Raw genomic sequence first — 23,701 nt, 5'->3', positions numbered from 1 at the left:
TGATTCTGAAAACTTTAAATTTTATTTATTATGGCCATCCTGGGCCAATGGCATTTTTTCGAGGTTCGCAAACAAGGTTATTTGCTCAACATTAAATTTTTATAAATGGGCTGTAAGTGGTGTGCATATACCAATTTTTTCAAATTCAATGTCTTGAGTGAAATTTTACATTTTGTAGCTTATGCGCATATTGACACGATTTTATATGATTTATACATTTATGATATTGTAATAATGTAACATTAAAAGTATGATTTTTAAGTTGCATTTAAAAAGTAAAATCTTGCTAATTTTCATTTATATCAAGTTATTGTCTGAGCATAAAATTGATAAAGTAAACAAATTAGAATATAATATTATATTATAAACTTTTTTTCCTATGCGTTAATTAAAATTTCTTTTTTTTTTGACACAAGTTGTTATTATTGACAGTACCAACGTCATATGAAGTGTTAATGGTTTAATCAGACAATCAAATTTTTAAAAATTAGAGAGAAAAACGAAACAGGGGGTTGAGAGAGTGTGGAAAAAGAACGCAATAATATTCGTCGGCAAAATGTGAAAACGCCATGACAACAATGAAACACAGCGAAATTACAATAACGTAAACCCCGAGAAACTCAGCTCTTTGTAATCTGGGGTTTCCTTGTTTTCCTTACGAATGCTTTAATTGAATAACAAAAGCAAAAATATTTCGCTGATATCCTAACGCCAAACTTTTATAAAATAAAATAAAAGGGTTACCATATCAGCAAACATCGCAAAATTGTAAAATGCTGAAGGATGCGTCTGCACGTTTTGCTTGTTAGTTGCTCAATTCCAGAACTTTTAAAACACAGTGAGTTAAATTTGGAGAAAATGAATGAATAATTAATTTTTTAAAACCATATTTAGCCATAAACAAAATGATCATATTTGCTGCAAATCACAGCAGCAACTCAAAGGGAATGCACAAACTAAAGAGTTCAATTTTTTTCAAATACAAAACTGATCCATGCAGTTCTCAATAATCCCTACATTATATCATTTGCTTCGAGTTCTATATTGTTAAGAAAACATCAAGCTTCTATTTTTAAGTTATTGGATAAAACTCATTTCATTTTGTGAATAATCAAATAACGTTGCTCTTGTTGACTTAAATTTACGGAAATCAAGTTGTTTTTGAGAAAAAAAGCTTTTGTAAAAACCCGGATATGTTGGCGAAGTAAGTAAACGACTTATTCATGGATCTTTTTCTGCACAAAAGAGAGACAAGAATTTTTAAATCTCTTCAGAATAAATTTCTTTTTTAGGTGCTTTTCTTGGCTGTGAGTTTTTTTTTTTTTTTTGATTAAATAATTTTAAGGTACCCCTTAGTCAGAAAACGCCTAACATTTTACAGACCAACATAAAATGAGGCTTACCATATGAAGTTATTAAGGTTTGTAATAACATCTGCTGATTCTGTAAATTACATATTTCGACTTAGCCCAAACGCCGAAGATCACTGTATATTTCATTAACTAGCTTTCGAAGGCGCTTGGCTGTATTGTCTTTTCCGTTAAGGGGGGTGTTTTTTTTTATTTAGAATGATTGATAATTTAGTCTTCAGCATCCATGAAGTAACTCAAGAAGAGATTCCTTGATGGTTTTTATAAAAACTATTTCCTCAATCTAATTTTCATCAGAAAGTTGTAATCATAATTCGTAAATACCGAGCAAATTAGAGGAAAAATGTCTAATGTGACTATTTCGAGTCGTATCACACGTTTAAACCAACTCCTTAGCGGAAAGACCTCAGGTAAAAAAGTTCCACTGATCGACAAAGAAACATTGCTTGATGCCTTCTTGTCACTTTACTATGAGTGCAATACAGAATACATGACTAAAGATAAAAACATAGCAACTTATGTTCAAAAATGTAAGTACAAAGACATCCTTAGTGTTATTTATTAATTTATTGATGTACTTATGCTGTGTAACTTTGTGAGCTGTTACAGCTTAATGCATTAATATAGGTCCATAGAGTTATAAATTGTAAAAGAATAATATAGTGTGACAGATTTTATTAAGTTTTAAACTAAGTTTGCTGATGTTCTGATTTCAAATTTATCTAGTTTCAGTTTTTAAAGCAGTTTAAGTAGAATGTTTGAATTATACCACTACAAGAAAAAAATACTAAATTAATAACAGTGTTTCAGACAAAAGTTTCGATTCTAAACATATGCTTGAGTATATTGTGTATAATTATTGATTGTGCTGTTAAATTAAGTTTTTTTTGTCACATGCAATACAAAGTAAATGGGAAAAGCATTTTTTTTAAATTAGCTTGTCTTTATATATTTGTAAAAAAAAAAAAAAAGGATTACTTCCTACTGTTGTCTTATTTTAAAGTATCTATGCTTTTGCAAATGTAGACAAAATTTGTAAAATTTTTACTATCATAATGTTACTTTCTTCACTAATGGCATCATATTAATTGTGCTTAATGCCACCAAGTTTTTTAGTTTTACTCTAAAAGGTATTAGCTCTAAGAAATACTGAATTAGCGCTATACATTTTTACCCGTGGTTTTATTTTGTTTGGTTGATAACAACAAGTGAATGAATTTTCAATCATTTGTTCTGTTACTGAGCCATATGTACTAATAAACAATATTACACAAAAAAATTACACATTGAATGAAAGGATTTTCTAGAAAGTATATGAAATAAAAGAAGTTTTGAATATAATTTTTATGGGAACTTAATGCAGTCTCTGTAACTTAACTTTAATAGAATTTAAATTCTTAAAATCTTAATTTTGTGTCTTAATTTTGCGCTGTTTCTCTGTTGTGCTTAAATGTTGAAGAACATTAATTTACTCAAAATTTCATTTCATTTTTAAAACTTATTACTATATAAATATCTGTTTCTGTTGTTTTTATTTGATATCTGTTATAATGTATACTGTTTAAACATAGCTGAAAATCTTTAAATTTTGTTTTTGTTTTTTTCAGTGGAATAATTCCTTTTTTGTCAGCAGGAGATTTTAATATTTGTCTACGTGATTAAAGGCATTATTGGAATAATTGTTCCATGTTTTTCTTTAGTAAATGTTAAAAATAGTTAGCAAAATTTAAAAATTTTTAATTCAACATATATTTTTAACTTTAAATATATATATATATATATATATATATATATATATATATATATATATATATATATATATATATATATATATATATATATATATATATTCATTTTGTGTAGTGATAGTAGCCCTATTATTACCTACAATTTAAACTTTAAAAAAAAAAAAAAAAAAATTTTAGTTGCAGTTTTGTTGCAATATGATAAATTTAGTTGCGTAAAAGTGTTTCTACTTTTAAACTTTTGCTCTTAACAATATGAGACTTTAGAAGTGGCTGTTATGATTAAGGATTATGGCATAATTTAGTAAACATATGAGTGATATATTTTATTATGTAAATATATGCAAACTTAGGGCTTTTGAAACTAATATTTGCTAAATAAGTCCAACCTATTCTTTAAACATGAATATCAAAATCTAATATTTTTCTTTTGTTTAATTTTTTTAAATTAATTATTTCTAATCAATTTAATTTTATCAAACAATACACTGAATTTTAATTTTTTCCTTTACAAAATTCTTTTTAAAATTTTGTTTTTACTTTTCAAGCTAATTTTTAACGGTATAAATTATAACAGATTTAACAGACAGAGTTTATCATTCTGTCTATAAAACAATATCTTATTCTCACTTTGTGTTTTTTTGCATTTCTGCATTTTTTTTTTTTTTTAATTTCTTAAGTTTTATGATGTATATTATTCATATGTTTACTTATTAAAATATAAAATGTATTATAATTATACTGGCTATATTATTGTTTGCACTGTCCTAACAAGCCACATGTAAAATATGAGCATAATATAAATTTTTTTTAAAATTCAAACAAAAAAAAACAACAAAAAATTAGATATTTTTTGAACAGTCCTGGAGTGTTTAGAAAGTATTCAAAAAAAAAAATTTTTTTCTTTTTCTTAGTTAAACCTCTAGTAAGTGAGATTGAAAATCTGCGTCTTAAGAAATCTGACTTTGAAATCAGGAAAACAATTGGAAGGGGTCATTTTGGAGAGGTATTAAATATTTTCTCTTCTGTTATTTAGCATATCTCTTAATAATAGTTATTGCAATTCTGCTACTATGGATTTTATGATTAATTTTTGTTGTTAAGCACTTTATATGGTAATTTATTTTGTTTTGTTTAGGTTCATGTGGTTAGAGAAAAAGTAACTAGTAATGTTTATGCTATGAAAGTTCTGAAGAAGTCTGAAACCCTATCTCAGGACAATGTTGCATTTTTTGAGGAGGAACGTGATATTATGGCGTTTGCAAATAATCCTTGGATTACATCTCTTCAATATGCTTTCCAAGATTTTGAGAATTTATTTTTAGTAATGGACTTTCATCCAGGAGGGGATCTGTTATCTCTTCTTGCAAAATATGATGATATATTTGAGGAGGACATTGCCAGGTTTTATCTTGGTGAGATGATTATGGCCATACATGCTGTCCACGTTTTAGGTTATGTTCACAGAGATATTAAGCCTGAAAATGTTCTTATTGATAGACTGGGTCATATTAAGTTAGCGGATTTTGGTAGCTCAGCAAAGTTATCATCTGCAAAAATGGTGATTTTTTTTTTTTAATTGTTACTTTAAATGTTGCATGATAAAGAAATTTTAGTCATAGTAATTTGTACCTAGGGATTTATGTGGTTGTTTTAAAAGTTTTGGTATAAGTTCCTTAGATTATTATTTAGTATTTAATAGTTTATTTAGGATATTTATTTTGTTTTATATATTTTAGATTTTTATGCACTAGCATTTTGTTTAAATGCTCTAACAATATAAGATATATTCTTCTTGTGGTCTCTGATTTTCAAGAATGTTTAGGTTGTAAGTAAAATGCCGGTAGGCACCCCTGAATATATTGCACCAGAAGTATTAATGAGTATGGATGGATCAGGTGGTGGTGGAAAGTACGGCATAGAGTGTGATTGGTGGTCACTTGGTGTTGTTGCTTATGAAATGATGATTGGAAATACCCCTTTTAATGCAGACTCTGTTGTTGTTGTTTATAGCCAGATCATGAACTTCAAGGTTTAATAACCAATATTTTAATCTTGGTTATTTTTTAAACTTTTTGAATTTTTTCTGTTTTCTACTAAGCACTTCTTAAAATATAAAGATTGTCTCTTGTTTAATATTGTTCAGAAATCTTTGGAATTTCCTGATGATCAGCCACTTACTGATAATGCTAAACACTTAATACGCTCCTTGCTCACAGATCAAAAAAATCGCATAGGTTACACAGATCTAGCAATGCATCCATTTTTTCAAGGTCTGGACTGGACAACATTACAAGATGGTAATTTTTTTTTACAATATTTAGTAAAATATTTGATAACCTATTTTGTGTATTTTTAAGATTTAAAACTTCACTCAAGCATGTTCTTTTAGGTTAATATAAGAAAAGTTATATACTTTTATTTGAATTAGAGTAATAGTATTTTAACTATAACAATTATTCTCTGTATTAACATTTGTTATTGTATTTTTATTTTTGACTAAGTTTTTCCAATAATACATTATATTTACTATAAATCTATTTGTTTATTGTTTCTAATCATTTTTCATAGCTGTTCCTCCCTATGTCCCAAATATTAACAGAGAAGATGATACTTCTAACTTTGATGATTTTGAAACAGAGAATAGTGGTCCTAGGATAGGTGATTTTATGGAAAAAAAGCCTGGTTTTCAAGGAAAAAACCTTCCATTTATTGGATTTACATTCACAAAAGAACTTACTCTTGCTTCTCAGAATGAAAAGTAGGCAAATAAATTTATAATAAAAGTTTAAAATCAATTCTTATATCAATTTTTAATCGACATTTATAATCTTTCATTAAGTCATGATTTGCCAAAAGATACACCATCACGTGAAATTTTGAAAAGAATGTCATCAAAAAGAGAATCTGTTAAAGATACTTCATCCAGTACACAACTGATTGCTATAAAGGTTGATCTAGAGAAAGAACAAAAAAGAAATAAAGAATTAAAGCAGCTTCTCGAAGACAAAGTAAAATTAGCTGCAAAACTTGAAAATGAGCGAGATATGTTAGAGAATGAAAAAGCATTGTTTGATACTGAAAGAAAGGTAAAAAAATATTTCTTTAATATGATTTATCTTATTACAATTACAATTTTATCAAACTTATTTCAAAAAATATGAAGCACAAAAAAAGAATCTTTAATAACTTTATCTATGCAAAGAAAGTGTTTTAATGCATGTGAAATTGAGTTTAATTGTGGTCTTACTTAAGGTAACATCACAATCAAGCTCAATTTCACATGCATTAAAACTCTGCAGTGTTAATTTTTTTTTAATTAAAGAAAAAATTTTTTTTGAATTACTAAGAATGTCAATCTTGTCGACTGTGTTCTGTACTCATTGTTGATCTAATGTACACTAGTGTGCAAAAGTTTCTTGTCAATTTGATACTATTGATTTTATTCCAGAGTATATCCAAACATACATTTTAATTATATTTAAAAAATAGTTTTGTATGTCTAAACAAGTATTTATTAGTTTCAAGTATTTATTATTTTCAAACAAGTATTTATTATTCTCATATATTTTATTGGATAAAAAAAAAATAGTGTTGTATTAACTGCAAATTAAAATCTTAGCAATATTTAGTAAATAGTTCAAACTTCATCTATTGTTTATTTATGTAGCAAAGGTGTTATACTAAAAAAAATTATTTCTAATTGCATAGAATCTATTTTTGATATAAGTAGTAAAAAACTTTCAAAGAGTATAGAAAATTTAAACTTCAGCTAAAAAATAAATGAATTTATTTTATGTTTTCAGTTCTAATATTGTTACTTTAACTAGGACTTACAACGAAGATTGGACAATGAAAGAGCTAACAGAGCAAAAGCTGAAAATGAGGCACTTGTATTACTTCAAGAAATAAAAGATGGCAGTAAAAAAGCAGAAGAATTAAGAGATGAGCAATTAAAGTAATTGAACTTTTATAGCATTTTTATAATAAAGTATTTTATAAGTATATATGTAAATAAAGTATATAAGTATATATATAAAGTATTTTAATAGCATTTTTTAAATCTAAACTTTATTTAAAAATAAAGTTAAGTCTAAAAAGCTAAAAGGTCATGGTTCAAGACCTTTTAGCTTTTTAGACTTAACTTTATTTACTCATGTGTCTAGTAGTTTAACACAAAATTTAAATAGTATCTTTTTTGGGTGGTTGAGTAAAGCTTTATGTTCTTTTTTACTTTTTTTCAGAATCTCAAATGAGCAACAACAACAAAAAATTGCGCAACTTGAAAATGAACGTTCTGCAATGGGCAACAAGATAATCCACTTAGAAAATGAGCTAACTGACCATAGAAAGGTTTTTTTTTGTTATGGTATTTGAATGCTAGTGAAAACTAGCCTTTATAAGTCTATTATTTTTTTTTACTTTGTTGTTTAGCTTTTAGAAGATTCTAAACTGCGTGTTACTGATTTACAACATAAGCTAACCAAGGTACTTTTTTTTTTTTTTTTAATTATTTTATGCAAAAGATTGTACATAAACAGAAAGATGATAAGTATACACCATAAAAAATCATTTTGTTATTTTCCTGTTAACCATTTCTTTACTACATTCAGTTTGCTTAAGCTGAATTGAAAGTGGAACAAAAAATAGTTTCCCCTTTTATTCTTTTGCATTGAGATAAAATCAGTCTGTTTAAATTCCTTAGGTAAATGAGGATACAAAAACCAATGTATCAGAGCTGCAAGATAAATTAAATAAAGTGACTTGTGACAGTGAAGAGCGAATAAAACTATTTCAAGAAAAACTTGCTAAGGTATTTCTAGTTTTATGACAGTTGGTTATCTTGAAATGGCTTTTTAATGTTGATGTTTGTTTGAAATTTTATTTTTACTTTTCTTTATAAAGGGTAAACATTATAATGATTTTTTTTTTTTTACCAGGTTACACAGGATGCTGTTGAACAATTAAGTAAATTGGAAAAAGAAAAGGATGGTTTAAAGAAAGAACTCATTGAACTAAAGGTAGGGAAATGTTTTTTCTACAAACCTGAATTTGAATTTGATATGTTCAGTTTGTAGTTCATATCAACAGCAGTAATAATTATTGCAAGATCATTTGGGTTAATAATGTTTGGTTGGTTTTTATTTAGAATTTTAAGGAAGACCATCAAGCTAAAGAGGTTGAGGTTTTAGTTATTAATCAACTGTCTAATTGCTTTGTTAAATAAAGTTCTTTTTCAGATGTATATAAGTAGACAGAATAGAAAAAACGATCAAAAAACAACCTTTTTTAATTTTCCAGATTGAAAACAAATCAACTGAAGAAGTTCAAGCACTTGAAAATAAATTAAGTCATATAGAAGAACAGAATTTTTCTTATAAACAAGAAAATAAGGTAATTCATTTTAGATACCACTGCTGCCAGCAAAAGCATCATCATTCTTGTAATATATACATATTGCTTTTTACTATTTAATACTATTTTCTATACATCCTTTTTCAAAGATTTTATTAATTAAAGTTTAAGTAATTTTCTTTCTTTTAAGTTCAAATTTTTTCTTTAGACATCAAGATTGATTTATTGACTAATGAAGATTGTGATTCATTATTGCTTTTTGTTTCAGAGACTACAAAGTGAGCTTGATGATTCTAGAAGAAGATATGATAATTTGGTTGAGTTTGGAGAGAATCTTAAAGTCCAAGTAGAAAGAAAGATTGAGGTTGGTTTATAATGTAATGGAGAAATTAAATTTATTGTATTATATCAAGATGTTTATTATAATATGAGTTCTTTATATTGAGATTCTACTGTATAGTCGAAACCTTACTTCTCTTTGAAAATGTTTATGAAGATCTAAGGTTTTCAGTTTTTTCAGTTTTGTAAGTGCAAAATCTAATAAGCTCTTTAATTTAAAAGACTCTTTTTGAGTTTAGACTGCATAGAGTTTTAGATGATTTTAAGTGTGTATGCTAACCCCCTACTGATAATCCTAAATTAATTAAAATTGTCAGTTTCAAATGTTATAAATTTGTTTTAAAAAAATATAGCTATAAGTTTGTTAATTTTATTGTTAATTGGGTTTTAGAAACTACAAAGAGAACTCACTAACTCACAGAGTGAGTATAAGAAGCTTGAAACAGACTTTCTTAAAGCAAAAGACCTCCAAGAAGATAACAATAACAATCTTAGCTTTAAAGATTCGGTATTTTATCGATATTATTTTAAATATTGATTTCTCAGTTTAAAGATAATTAATTATAATTAGTTTATTAGGTGTTACATATATATATATATATATATATATATATATATATATATATATATATATATATATATATATATATATATATATATATATATATATATATATATATATATATATACAAGCAACCAACTTTCGTATTGCTTTTGTCATTTTTATCACCATTTGGTAATAAAACATCTCTGACATTCATTTTTAAGCATCTAAATCATTTTTTAATTGCTACTTTTTAATTGCATCTAAAACATTTTCATAATGATAACTCTAGGTTAATGATAGTTGTTATTTAAAAGCAGTAGTCGTTTGCTAACCCTTGGACTATTAGAAACCAAGGTTATTTTAAATCACAGAAGTTTCAATCTCTTCGACAAACAAAAGCCAACCTTTTGCCAATTGAAAAGGAATTTGGTTATTTCATCCAACTTCTGACACCAGAAAGATGTAAACATCCTTAAATGATGGTAGTCTAATAGCCTGGAAATGCCCAATGTTTCCAGAGAAGCAAGAAAAGTTTTGTGCATTCCGGCCCATGTGAAAGACTTTTCAGTTCTAGAGGAAATCTTGTTTCCTACAAAGGAACCAAGCTTCAATCTGAAAAAGTTGATAAGCTTCTTTTCATTCAATAGAACTACAACAAAGTTAAAATCGAAAATTGGATTTTGATAAATGACACAAAAAAATCTGAGGAAGAAAACTGAGACTTTAAGTTTGACTTTTTGAGTTTTTCACACAAAACCTAAAAAGAAATATATCAGTTTGTTGCCTAACATGCCATCACTGCATAAGTTCATGCTAGTGGCTAGATATCTATCTCTGTTATGACAGGAAGGGGAAATACTAATAGTAGTTTCATTTTTGTTATAGCTCATTAGCACTTTCTTTCAAAGACTAAAGATTTCTCGGTCATTGAAATATGCTAAAACAAAATGTATAATTTTTCATTACTCTTCTATACTTCATTGTGGTTTTTGCATTTGATTGATATTTGAAACAAAGACATTTCCTAAAGTGTGTGTGGAAAAAATTAAATGTTACTAAATTCTCTACTTTGGAAATCATTTTTAGTAAGCTTTTTGTTTTTCAAAATTCATATAATATTTTTTGAACAATTAAAATTTGAAAGTAAAAATTCCATGTTTTATTAATGGGCGATGACAAAAAAAATGAGACTGCGTTTAAAAGGGCATAACTCCTTTATTTTTAAAGTTAAAATGTATTAAGTAGAGAATTTTTTGAGCTTTCAAAACATATATTCAATTATCTTCTATTACTCCATTTCTACAAATATCATTGATTCGACCTTTTACCGATCCCATAAGACGTTGTATGGCAATAAAGTTGATCTTATTCAAACAATACTTTATTCTGTTGCAAAGTTGATCAATAGTTTCTGCTTGCCACTTGTTCTTGTATACTTCTCCTTTCAATTGAAACCAAAAATCCTCCATAGGCCTGCATTCAGGTACGTTGGGAGGGTTGTCTTCCTTTTCAATAAAATTGATGTTATTTTGTCTGAAATACTCCACTACAGTTTTTGCGTAATGTGATGTTGCTAGGTCAGGCCAGAATATTTAATTGTTGTCTAGATGATTTGCTTTGATGAAAGGAACAAGTCTTTTTTTGATGCACTGGGTCAGGTATAATTCTTGATTGATTGATTGCTTAGAAGGTACAAAAAAAGTGTGTTTATTCAATTTTTTGCATTTAAAGTACTGATCGCACACAAATTTTCTTGCTGCTTGTCTTTGTGAGATGCCATCTTTGTGGTCAAACATGGTCTTCAGCTTGGTAATGTTCTTTTTCGTCATTTTTTTTGCAACTTGTTCACTTCCTTTAACTCTATGAGTTCCGATACCATATTCTGCGTGTTCAATTATACCGTATATGAAATTTAAATTGAACACAGTCTCATTTTTTTGTCATCACCTGTTAAAAATTGTTTATAACAGTATCTATCTATAAAGTTCAAATGTTTTATTTAATTAAAAAAAAAAATGTTTTATTTTATCATAAAAAATTCTTTATTTCACCTGAATGTCTTCAATAATAAATTTTGAAAGAATTTGTTAAACATGTTTGCTTTTTAAATAACTAAAGCTGAATCATTTAAAAATATGGTTAAAAATGGTACTTATATTTAAACTTTGAAAATTGTGTTATTTCAAACTGCTAATCACAGTGAGCCATAAGGACTGTCAGGTTCAACTTTTCCCAACTAATTTTTTTCATATTAAGATAAATCCTGGTTAGATATGTTATTTTTTTGAATTGGGCAAATCTAAAGTTGATCAAAAGTAACATAAAAACATATTTTATACACTTTTTATGATGATATTTTCTCCTTTATGATAATATTTTCTCTTTTATGATGATATTTTCTCCTTTCAAAAAAAAAAAAAAAAACTTTTTAAGTTAATATCTTTCATTATCCTCCTTAAAAAATTAGTTACACTTTTACACTTTTTACAAATCTTAACTTGAAGTGACTTGAACTCCTTTTATAGCATACCCCCTTATAACAATAATTAAAAGAAAAAAATACAATAAACGCAACAAAAATGACACAACTACTTTTACACATCTTATCTAAGCAAAAAATGACAGTAGCGGGTTTCAATCGTTTAGCATAATCTTTATGTCCAATCCTTTGCTTATATTGAGACCAATTTGGTTTAAAGGCACTGTGAACAGTTTCTCCAGTCTGTTCAGCATATGACCCCAGAGAACAACAATTTAATTTCACAAATGGGAGAATATGGTAGACAACTATGTACTCTTTTCAGGTAACCTTCAGCTCTACATTTAAATGTTTTTTTTAATACTGCTGTAAGACAGAAAATGATATTTTGAACTCTTTAATAACTGAAGAAATATTGCTGCCTAATTCTTATTCAAAGGTGGACTTTTGAAATTTTCTGAGGCAATGAACTATAAGTATTAAATTAGTTTCAGATAGTAACACATCTCTCTCTCTAAAATATCTACTTTTTCCAGAAGTTTAGTGCCTTTGTTCCTATAAAAGCCTATCCGATGAAAACCTTAAAGTAAGATATAATGTTCTTTGAAGTAATAATTTTAATACCCTTTGAAGTAAGATATATTCTTAGAGCCAATTTGTAAAAATATGCCAATGATCTAAAAGTTATCTACCAAGTAGTGTCACAATCCCCATAAGAAGATGCAATTCTGGCAGTGGAACTAAGTGATTATTTTCATCTTCAACCATCCGTGTTTGAAATGATATTTGATTAAAAACTTTCCTATAAGATTATTATTGTCTTTTAGTTCCAACAGTTATAGTTAAAGGATTTAGATTATATTTATTTTTATTAAATTTACAATTCAAATACTTTGAAAAAGTTGTTAGCAACCAAAACAACTGCTTAACTAAAAGCATTTTATATATTGAATGTTTTATATATGCACTTAAGTTTTATATAAACATACAAACATTTTGTTAGTTATTTAATGATGAAAATAGAAGCTTACACTCCTGTAGAACTGGCCTCTCTTAATGCCTTCTCATTTCATCTTTAATACCTTCTCATTATGCCTGAAGCAACGTGCTCAGATGATATTGGATCAAGGGTTTCTGACAAATAATTTAAATTCAAAACAGCAAAATTAGAACAACAGTTGATATGACATCCTGAAGAATAAAATTCATTCTTAAATTAACATACACTTAAATAAATATACTCTTAAATTTTATACACTTAGTAAACTCAATACACTTTATACACTTACTACACTTAAATTAATATACAAAGTTTTAAATTGAAGTTTATAAATAAATATTTGACACCTTTTAATTTACTTATCAAGTGACTTTGTTTATTCTTTAACTTCTTTCAGTACTACATCTGATTCTTGGTATGTCAACTTAATTCAAAAATAGTAATTTATAAAAGATTTATATTTTTATATGTATTAGTTATTTAACTTAAGTAAATTTTAGGTTATATGCTTGAGAAAGTTTACTCATCCAATTTGAAAGTGTTTGATCCGTTCTCCAGTAAAATTTAAATTACATCCAGAACAGACATTAAACTCTAAATTGTACTCAGGCCAAATATACTCCTTGATTTTATTTGCTATGGAAGGTTGTACTTTTACTAAAGATTTTGAATATTTACATTTTTTTTTTCCAAACAAGCTGCTCAAACAGGCTGTTTTTAATCAGCCAATTTTAACGTTTAATATTTTTTCTTTCATCGTCTCAAAACTATTTTAAAGAAAAAGAAACCTAATATGTTGTTTCCCTTTTTTTTTTTGAGGCTAATCTTTTAGGTTTTTTTTACTTTTTTAAAACTTAAAATACTAACTCCATTTGTGATCCATTTATCAAGTGGAAATAAAAAATTATTGCTTTTTGACAAAACCGCATTAAATAGAAAGAATATTGGTTGTTATCGTTTGAAACAACATAAGGTTTTTCTAAAAAGTTTGTTATTGGTCATATCATTCCAATAATGAAAAATAAGTACAATATTTAAAATGGACTATGATAATATAATATAAAGTACCATAAAAGACATTTCTTTAAAAATTATGACAGTAATGATGAAAGTAATGGTGAAATGAATTAAGCTTTGTAAATTCATGTAAAATATTTCTAATAACAAAGTATATGAATGATAAAACTTAGTTATATACTTTAGACTATTGCGTCTTTACAAGCAACCTGTTTGAGTCTTGAGAATCAGATTTCAAACCTAGTGAATCATTCTGATACCTTATCTTCTAAAGAAATAGAACAAAGGTAAACAAATATATTCAAATGTTTGATTTTTTAAATGATGTCCAACATGCGTCATATTTTTTTTTTTTTTTTTTTTTGTGTGGATAGAAATGAAATGACAAAACGAATGAGTCAACTTTCAGCTGAGAAGCTATTCACTGAAAATGAGTTGAACACATTAAGAAATGAATATAAAGTTGTCCAAGAAGAGCTTCGTAAAACTAAAGATCAGCTAGAAGAGTCTAATAAAAACTTAGCACATGTAAATATTATTTGTCTTTAAATAAGAGGAGTTAATAAGAGATAAGATAACATTAAAATTTTTAAATTCAAGTGCTTTTTTACTGTTTTTTTTTAGAATGCAGAGAGCTTTGAAACAACTTTTATGAAGTTGAACCAGGATTTAACAAAGGTATTTAGAAAAAAAGGTTGATAAAAAAAAAATCATTTTACTTCATAAAGCTTGTGTGATAATTCTGTAAATAAAATCATTAGGTAGCTTTGCGCTATAAATATTTGAAAAAGCAACTTTGAAATGTAAAGTTCTTCATAACTTATACAACAGTAGTAATTTTTTCATAACGCCTTTACAAAGAAATAAATCCAAACCTAAAATACAATTGTAATTATGATATAAGATATAGATAAATGTAATGCAAACACAAGCCAAGATGTTTACTATTACATAATGCTAACACTAATATATGTACAATAAATGTACAATATATAAATAACACAACATTTGTTAGGTAAAGATACAAATAGTAAGACAAATGTAATGTTAAATTGAGATGAGATGGTGTGAGTGTTAGCATGTAATGTTAAGAGAAAAAGTTGAACACTTAATAAAGTAGAAATAGACAAGAAATTTTTTTTCTTCAGGCTATTGATGAAGGTAAAAATTTCCAGAAAGAATTGGTTTCATCTAAAAAAACATCTGAATCATTGGTAGCTAAACTTCAGGTAAAGATATCAGTTTCTTGGTGCTTGTTTTTTAAAACTCATCTGATGCAAACTATTACTAGTAATTATCTCTTTTTATTTTTCTTTCTTTTAGCGTGAGATAGAAGATCTTAAAAAAAAAGCTGAAAAGCAAAGTGCTGCATTGTCTCAGGTACACAAACGTTTTTCACTTTTTTCAGAATTTTTTGTTTACTTTTCAAAGAATAACACTGAGTTTTTATTGTGTTGAAGTATGTTAAAAGAAAATCCTGCTATATAGTTAATAAGTATTAAAATTAATTCATTAACATATTCATAAAATTAAAGAAGTATAAATATAGCATCTAATTTTTCTATTTGTTCTATACAATTTATCTCATTTTCTTCTATCTTCAAGGATGCTGAACTCAGAATGAAAAGGATGGTTGTCTCTGTTGAAAATTTAAAGGCTGACAAAGAGGTTAACTTTTTTAGCTTAATTTTTTGATGATTTTGTAAAATATATTTAACTTTAAAACATATATTTTGAAAATAATTTTTTTTAAAGAAAATGAACTTTATTTAGTCACTGGAGATTCAACTAAACAAATGTGTAGAAGATGCTGCTAGGTATTTGAAAGAGAAAGAACATCTTCAAGAAGAATTAAGCGAAAAAGAAAGACAATTAAATAGTCGTGACCTAGTAAGTACATGATTGAAATATATCAATACATTTTTGTAGAATTTTTTGCAATATGGCAAAAGTAATAAAATCTAAGCATATGACCTTATTTCATATGCTTTGTAACTGTTTTTATAGATTATTTTAATGACTTTTTTGTCATTGGTATTTTTGAATGCAACAGCTCTCATTTTTTATTTAATAACAATTTTAAGTAATATTTTTAAATTTAATAACCCTTTTTTTCAGACTATTCAAATGCTAAAGCAAACCTGTACAATGTTAGAAGGGCAAATTGAAGAGTTAGAAGTTTCAAATGATGAGTTTCAAGATCGAGAAAGTAACTGGAATACAATGAAGTAAGTTTAAATCAGATTGCACATTGTAAAAAATTTCACATCAATGACACAAGTAAAAGTGTGTATAAAATAAAATACTCATGAGTTTGACATCATAAATATCTGTTCAAAATTTCTTTTATTTGCAATTGCCAGTTGGATATCAACTATAAAACTTAGATCAATGATCTGTATAAAATAAAAATTTTGGAATCTGTGTACGCTTAGTTAGTTCAGGTAACTAAAGATTAATGAGTTATATTTCCTTTAAGCATTGCTTAAAAAATTGGTGTGAAAACCTTATTTTAAAATTTTAGAATGAATGGGTTATTTTATGATAAATTGTTAATATAATTTTTTATTAAAGAGAGCCATATTTTCCATCAATATGATCTTTTTTGTTAACACATTTTTAAGACGTCAATTATACCAAGCTCAAGAGAAGTTGGAACTGCAGCTTACAGAAGCATTGAATTCCATAGAAGTAGAAAGACAGCTTAAGTGATTTTTTTTTTTTATCAATTATGATTTGCTTAGCATTTTTAATTTTTGAAATATGACGTTTTTATTATACAAATAAGTATGGAATATATATAGTTGTAGCTATAATATCTTTAAGTTAAAATTATAATTATCTTATATTTATTGGTTTATCTATTTTCTTTAATATCTCTACAGAGCAAAAGCTGAAGAGAAGCTCAGGATTATGGAAGAAGATGACAGCATAAAACTTGATTTTCAAAAGAAAATTGAACATTTAGAAGAAGTTAATAAAAACTTAGAAAGTCAAATGCAAGAGCTTACAAACTCAGTGAGTTTAGAATATATTAACATGAGTGTTGATTATTTAAAAGTTTGAGATATCATTGGCATCAAGAACACTTATGTTTGCTTAATTCACTTAAATGAACCTTGTTTGTTAATTATGTATCTGTTGAGCATTGCAAATAAAATTATTGTTAAGATAATTTTTTTTGAGTTTTAAGTTTGGTTTAAGATAATTTTGTTTTCTATGCTATATATATATTTTTCTAGCTGTCACAAACTGAAAAAACAATTGGTTTAAATGCAGTTTCAATTAAAAATCTGGAGCGTAAAATTGCATATGAAGTAGATGAGAAAGCAAAGCTTGCAGCAGAGGTCTGTTTAATGATATTTTTGATAATAAATAATTATTGATAATAAATTATTAAAAAAGAATGTAATATAATAAATTATTAAAAAAGAATTTAATATAAAATGTTGTTTACTTTGTATATGTCAAATAATTATCTATTATACACCTAGATATCACGTTTAGAAGAAATTATTGCTCAGCAAAAATCATCAAATTTTGCCCTTACAGTTGAAATTGAATCATTGAAAGAAACTAATGAGGAAATCCTTACTGAAAAAGAAAGTCTTCACAATCAACTTGAGAGAACTGCATTTGAACATGCTGAACAGAAGATAAAACTTGAATCAACTTTGGCACAGCAAACCAAACTTATTGATTTTTTACAGGACAAAAATGCAGCTCCTGGGAACAAAAAATCAATTGTATGTTTTTTAAAATAAAAAAATTTTTTTTTTTGTTGAGTGTTCCTCTAACAAAAAAAAAAAAAATGTTTTTAAAAAGCAAACTGTCTATTTTCATTTTTCTTTCTATAATTTGAATATATTTGTCGTAAAGTAATTTTACACAGTTTTCAATTTCAGTTCAAAGTCGGAAAACAAAAAGCTGAACAAGCACAACCACAACCCGATATGAGAAAAGTGAGAGACCTTGAGCGTGCACTAGAAAAAGAAAAGAATGCTAATCTTCAACTTCATTTGCAGTTACAGAAGGCTTGTGCAGAAACTACTAATATAAAAACTGAATGTAGGCTTCTTATCAAGTATCATTTATTTTTCTTCAATATGTATTTAAATACTTGTATAGTTTCTAAGCTTATATATTCCTTTGGTGTGTGTGTGTGTGTGTGTGTGTGTGTGTGTGTGTGTGTGTGTGTGTGTGTGTGTGTGTGTGTGTGTATTTTTACCCATGAAAAATTATCAAAATCTACAAACATATATATGTGTGTGTGTATACACACACACACATATATATGTTTGTAGATTTTGATAATTTTTCATGGGTAAAAATTTTGATATTATTTTATAAGAAATATCTATTTATGATTTATTTATGAAATGATAAAAATCATTTTAAGTTATAAGTTATAATTCAAATTCTGCCTTTTTTTAACAATTTTTTTGCTCCTGATTGCTAATCAATGTGTAATAGAAAAGTAATAACTGGTATCTTTACAAATTTTGGGGCAAGGAATGCCACCTTATGAATAGCTTTATATCTTCTTATAACTTCATACCTTGTGGGTTTGCACCATGTATAAGGCAAATCAAACTTAAAAGATTTTAAAAAGTTTTTTTTTAAAGATTTTTTAAATGTACTTTTGTCTTTAACATTTGTTTAGTACAACATATGAAGCAGAATGTTCGGGCATCACCAAGCACACCTCAATTGGAGAGGAGTGATAATGCACGACTTATGCCATCTTCTACATCACTTGTGACTAAAACTACTGAATCGCCATCTACAAGTGTAGCAGATATCTACCATCAAGCAGTAAGTGAAGTGCGTGGAAATGGGGTTGCAACTGTTGAGACCAATAGTAATTCTAAACCACATAGGTGAGTTTTAAAACAGTTTTTTTTTTATTATTTTTTGGCTTTTATTTTCTAGTTTAGTTTTATAATTAAAAGCTATTGCACTTGCAAAAGCAACTATAGTTTTTTATTTTTTTCATACAGATTTAAACTATTTTATTTTATATGATGCATGTTTTTAAAGTTTTCTCAAAATTAAGAACCAGTTCTTCAGATCTTTTTAAGTTTTAAGTTTTTTTATCTTTTCATTTTTTTTTAATATTCTTTTCAGCATGTATCAAACCTTAAATATGCGACCAATAAAATGCCTTGTTTGTTTGAACAGTGTTCATTTTGCAAAACAGGTTTCCAAATGCAGTGGTAAAATTATGTTGAGCTTTACTTTTTAGATTTTCTTGTCAAAATTCTATAACAAAATATTTAGAAATTTAAGTTTGTATTGATTTAATAACTGAACTTAATGAATTACCATACCTAAAAAAAATAATTTTTTTAAAAATCTCAGAATGCAATATTGTTTGTCATTTGAAATGTGAGAACTCTTTGCAAAACACATGCGGCATGCCAAAGAACCTAATAGGTAATTTGCAGTTAAGCCGGACTTCATTACTTGATGATGGCACAACTGTTGATGTTACTGACCATACTAATAAATTTGTCCTGCCTAAAATAGAAGGCTGGCTCAAGTTTCCTAGAAGGTTAAAAAATTTTAAGTTCTTTTTTTTTTTTTTTTTTTTTTCTTCATAAACTTAAATATATACCTCATTTTTTGGTTTTTATTTTCAGATTTTTTATTTAAAGTTCTGCTTTAACAATTTTTTATTTACTTTTGTTTTTTTTTAAATTTAGGACAGCTAAACAGGGCTGGGAAAGAAAATGGATTGTTCTTGAAAATTCAAAGTTATCCATATATGATAATGACAATACAACAGGTTTATTTGAAAAATTATACATATATTTTTTAATGGGTGTATAAATTGACTTCTTATTAAATTTTCTGCTATTGCATACGTACACAATTTACTTAGTAAGTTCCAGTAACTGCATGCTAAAACAACATCTAAATAAAATAATTCACTATGTGATCCACTCTCACAATAGTCTCAGAATTAGTGGTTTTCAAAGAAACTTGTAAACTTTTGTTTATTTAATTATTTTTTCTATATTAGTAACTGATCGTAGGGATTTGTCATTAATATCTGTGCAAATTGATGTAGTTTTAAAACTTAATAGCGGATATAAAAGTATTTTTATATGTTGATTGTGAAATAATTATTTTGTGTGTGGATCTATAGCAACATTCAATAAAATTTGAGTGTTGCTATAGATCCACACACAAAATAATTATTTCATTTTGATTAATATTTATTTTATCAAAGATTATATAGATTATATTATTTATCAAATATATCTTATTTTGTCAAAGATTATATAGACATTAATATACATGAATTACATTTTAGATTAATTTGTAAACTGCCAAGCAGTTAAAATTGTAAACTATAGTGTATGCTATCTCAAAAAGTTACTTTAAATCCCGGAAAATTCAAGAAAATCTCAAAAGTGTTTTAAACTTGGTTTAAATTTCTAGTTGTTTCTGCTTTAGTTTTCCTATTAAATGACATTTCTCTATAATTTAAAGTTAATGTCAGTTCTTAAAATTCTTAAAAAGCCATAATTCAGCTGAACATAAGTTTCTTTAATTTTCTGGTGCTAGCTTATCTTTTGTAAAGTACCAATGTTTACTATTATTACAGATAAAATTTTTCAAAAATTTTTTTTACTGTTTATTTTGTAATGTTGTATACTGTGATTTAATTTGCAGATGTTGATCCTATTGATGAAGTTGATTTGAGTATTTCTGATGGAGAATTAAATATTCATCCAGCTATTCCTACATCAGAGTTAATTTGGTCTGCTAGTACAGATCTAGTGTATGTGTTTGCTGTTGAGTTGTTACCTTATACTTTGGGTATGATGAGACGAAATCTTTATTTTCTTGCTCCAACTTTTATTGAAAAGCAAAGGTGGGTTGCGCACTTTGAACACATTGCTGACCAAGTTAAGCGAAAGTCTCATAAATATGGGCATGTAAGTGTTTAAAAAATAAATCTTTTCATTAGTTGTATTTCATAAATTTTGGAAGAAAACAGTACTAAACGTATTTTTATGAATTAATTTGTTGCTGATCAATAAATAGATTTATGCTTTAGGGTCTCAATGATGATGTGGTGATGACTTTACATGGCATTAAAAGAATTGATATTAATTGTGCAATAATGTTGTCAGATTCAGTACGATTTTTTTTTTCTTATTGAAAGTTTTATTGCAATATTCGAAAATGATTAAGTAATAAGTTTATTAGTGGTGGCGATGATTAGAAGTATTTTAAATACAAGGTATCATTGATACTTAAACACTTCAAATGTTAGCAAGATGTTTAAATGTTAACAAGGATGACAACAATGTTACTTTGTTACTAACTTTACAATCTTACTAACTGACTTTCTATTATTTTTTTTTTTATGTTAAATTATTTAAATAGTTTAAGTTAAGAAGAAATTTTTTAAAGGATTCATGAAATTTAAAGAAAAACATTTAATTCTAATTCAATTAAGAACTTCTAATCAGGCAATGAAATCATTGTAATTGATGTAATCATTGATTTGCTGAAACATATTTTATAACTAAAAATTGTTTGTGCAGGGTTATGTTTTTGGTTGTGAAGATGGCTTATATGTAGTAAACATTCAATCTGATCATCGTTCAAACATGCCAGTGCCTATTGTTGGCCTGGGTCCAGTATACCAACTTCAAATGGTAAATGATATTGAAACAGTCTTCCTTATCACTGGAAAGGAGCGGCTTTTCTGCACTATTGATGTTAAAGATCTTCAGAATCGGTTAAAACAATTAACCTCAGGTTCTCTAATTTCTGCTATTTCTTCGCATCAAGTAGAAAAAGTGAAAAACTGTCATCTTTTCACTGTGGCAAAAGTAAGTGAAAATCTTTTAACTGAACTTTTTTTGTGTTTCTGGTCTACTAATATGTAAGATTTGTTTGAATTGACTGAAAGTTGTTTTTCTTCTAGGTTGAGAATGAATACTATGCATGTGTTGCATCAGAACGCAAACTCATCATTTTAAAATATCAAAACAACACACAGTCCTTTGTTTTAAAAAAGGTTTGATGCTTTTTTTAAATAACATTTTCTATGAAGTATATCGAGCTCTCTGCAACTACTGGATTCCTAAATTTTTTTACAAATATTTTAACAAATATAGCTACAAAATACCAATCAAGAGCTTTAATTTGGAAACTTAGAATTCTAAAGTTTACAGTTTCCATATTTGAGACTCAATTAACACTGTGAGATCTGCAATTTGACTGCAAAAATCATGTTCTGTTTTTCAGGAAATGGACACAGTAGATCCTTGTACTTGCATGGTGTTAAGTTCAAACTCAATCATTTTTGGAACAGCAAAATTTTATGCAGTTGATTTTAAAAGCTTTCAAAAGAGAGGTTTGATTGTTCAAATATTTCATAATTTTTATACTTTATAAACCCAATCTATAAATACCCAACATTATTATCATTATTTCCTCCCTGCAGCGTTAAATTCGACAAGCTTCTTTTTTTAGAATTTCTTGATGCAAGCGATACCTCACTCGCTTTTGCAGTGTATGGTTCCAGCCAGACGCACAGTTTGCCTGTAGCCTTGTTTAAAGTCAGTTATAGTAAACCTAGAGAGGAGTTTTTACTCTGTTTCAGTGGTAATTTTTTTTTTTTTTTTATAAAGCATCAAACATTTTATAATCAAATCTACAAAACTGCTGTTAAATTTATTTCTAATGGTTTCTGTTCATTTTGCGTTATAAATTAAGATGAATTTATCATTACGCTGAAATTTCAGTTTAACGTTTAGAATTTGGAATATTTGTTGATTGGCAAGGCAGAAGATCTAGAAAAGGAGACCTCAAATGGTCTCGCTTGCCTCTTGCTTTTGGTGAGTCATTTGTTTATGTTCAGTTGCTCGATTTTATTATTTTTTTGTTTCTAGTTTTAACATTCATCTTTTGTGACTTTGCTATGCTTTTACTTTTTTTTGAATTATAGTTTCTCTGCTCTTAGAATACCGTCATCCTTTCTTATATGTAACTCATTTTGGTTCTATTGAAATCTGCGAAATTTTAACTGACATGAAGTGTGATATTAGGTATGAAAGTGATCATCGTTAATTTTTCGTATTATTTTTGTAAAATGTTTGCATGTTTGTATGTTTGTTTTGTTTGTATGCTCATGTTTGTATGTTTCGTATTATGTATGTAAAAAAATGCGTTTCAATTTTTTTTTTTTTTTTTCTTTTAGTACGACGCCGAGACGTTTTATAGATGTCCCGGAACCTAGATTTATTGGGTTCGGTAATGCAGAAGGCATTGTTCTTTTCTCAAGCAATCAAACCCATAAACTAGAGATGATCTCATACAAGGCTGTTTCCACACTCAACGGTGCTGTAAGTCGCCAAGCTTCTATCCTAAGTGATACAAGCTACGTAAGTAGTTCCAGTCCTATTCTTGACCCAATGGTCAGGCATCGTACAACTTCAAACGCTTCAATATGTTCTGACGAAGAAACCTCCATTGCTATTAGTAAAGAAGTCCAAGCGGCCAAAAAAATTGAACAGCTTCGCGCTCAAGAAAAAAGCCGAATATCATTTCGATTTTTTAAAGGAAACCGCAAATCTCCGCATAATGACGATTGAAATTAGTTACCTAATGAATAATTAGTTACATAACGAAATATTCAAGAAAAAAGCAACCAACAATTTTCGGAAATACATTGTTCGAACACAAAATCTTTTTTTAGCGAGTTCTTGGCAAGTGTTTTTAAAATATTTATTTTTTAAGTCTCCATTGGCTGCTGTTTAATGAAAAGCTATTTATTATGTCAGTTAAAAAGTTCTATCAGTGAGGAAGATTTTTAGCCTAAAA

General features: G+C 27.1%; 1 protein-coding gene across 3 annotated transcripts; it reads left to right on the top strand.

The window, feature by feature from the left end:
- Positions 1-1,183: 1,183 nt before the first annotated feature.
- Positions 1,184-23,701, top strand: LOC145184953 (citron Rho-interacting kinase-like). 3 transcript variants are annotated; one of them, XM_090093805.1, is made up of 43 exons: positions 1,184-1,204; positions 1,568-1,900; positions 4,030-4,121; positions 4,254-4,676; positions 4,941-5,147; positions 5,262-5,415; positions 5,687-5,876; positions 5,958-6,204; positions 6,946-7,073; positions 7,360-7,468; positions 7,550-7,603; positions 7,821-7,928; positions 8,056-8,136; positions 8,265-8,294; positions 8,417-8,509; positions 8,739-8,834; positions 9,201-9,317; positions 14,039-14,139; positions 14,227-14,380; positions 14,477-14,530; positions 15,001-15,081; positions 15,176-15,232; positions 15,458-15,520; positions 15,626-15,742; positions 15,971-16,080; positions 16,477-16,560; positions 16,738-16,870; positions 17,095-17,199; positions 17,347-17,598; positions 17,758-17,920; positions 18,516-18,732; positions 18,980-19,068; positions 19,214-19,406; positions 19,558-19,640; positions 20,534-20,799; positions 20,922-21,002; positions 21,415-21,705; positions 21,801-21,893; positions 22,124-22,232; positions 22,352-22,483; positions 22,636-22,716; positions 22,842-22,926; positions 23,079-23,701. In XM_090093805.1, exons 2-43 carry the CDS (start codon positions 1,714-1,716, stop codon positions 23,470-23,472), a joined length of 5,904 nt encoding a protein of 1,967 aa, XP_089949931.1. In that variant the 5' UTR covers positions 1,184-1,204; positions 1,568-1,713; the 3' UTR covers positions 23,473-23,701. The 3 variants fall into 3 exon arrangements, with proteins under 3 accessions (XP_089949931.1, XP_089949929.1, XP_089949930.1); XM_090093803.1 differs by lacking the exon at positions 1,184-1,204 and adding an exon at positions 1,220-1,420; XM_090093804.1 differs by lacking the exon at positions 1,184-1,204 and adding an exon at positions 1,229-1,307.

This window comes from Hydra viridissima, unplaced genomic scaffold (genome assembly GCF_058129835.1).
Source record: "Hydra viridissima isolate aposymbiotic clone 2 unplaced genomic scaffold, HvirCarnegie_v1 scaffold_7, whole genome shotgun sequence".
In the NCBI taxonomy this organism is placed as follows: Eukaryota; Metazoa; Cnidaria; class Hydrozoa; order Anthoathecata; family Hydridae; genus Hydra; species Hydra viridissima.
The sequence above is the reverse complement of the archived record's forward strand: the minus strand, read 5'-3'. Positions and strand labels throughout refer to the sequence as shown.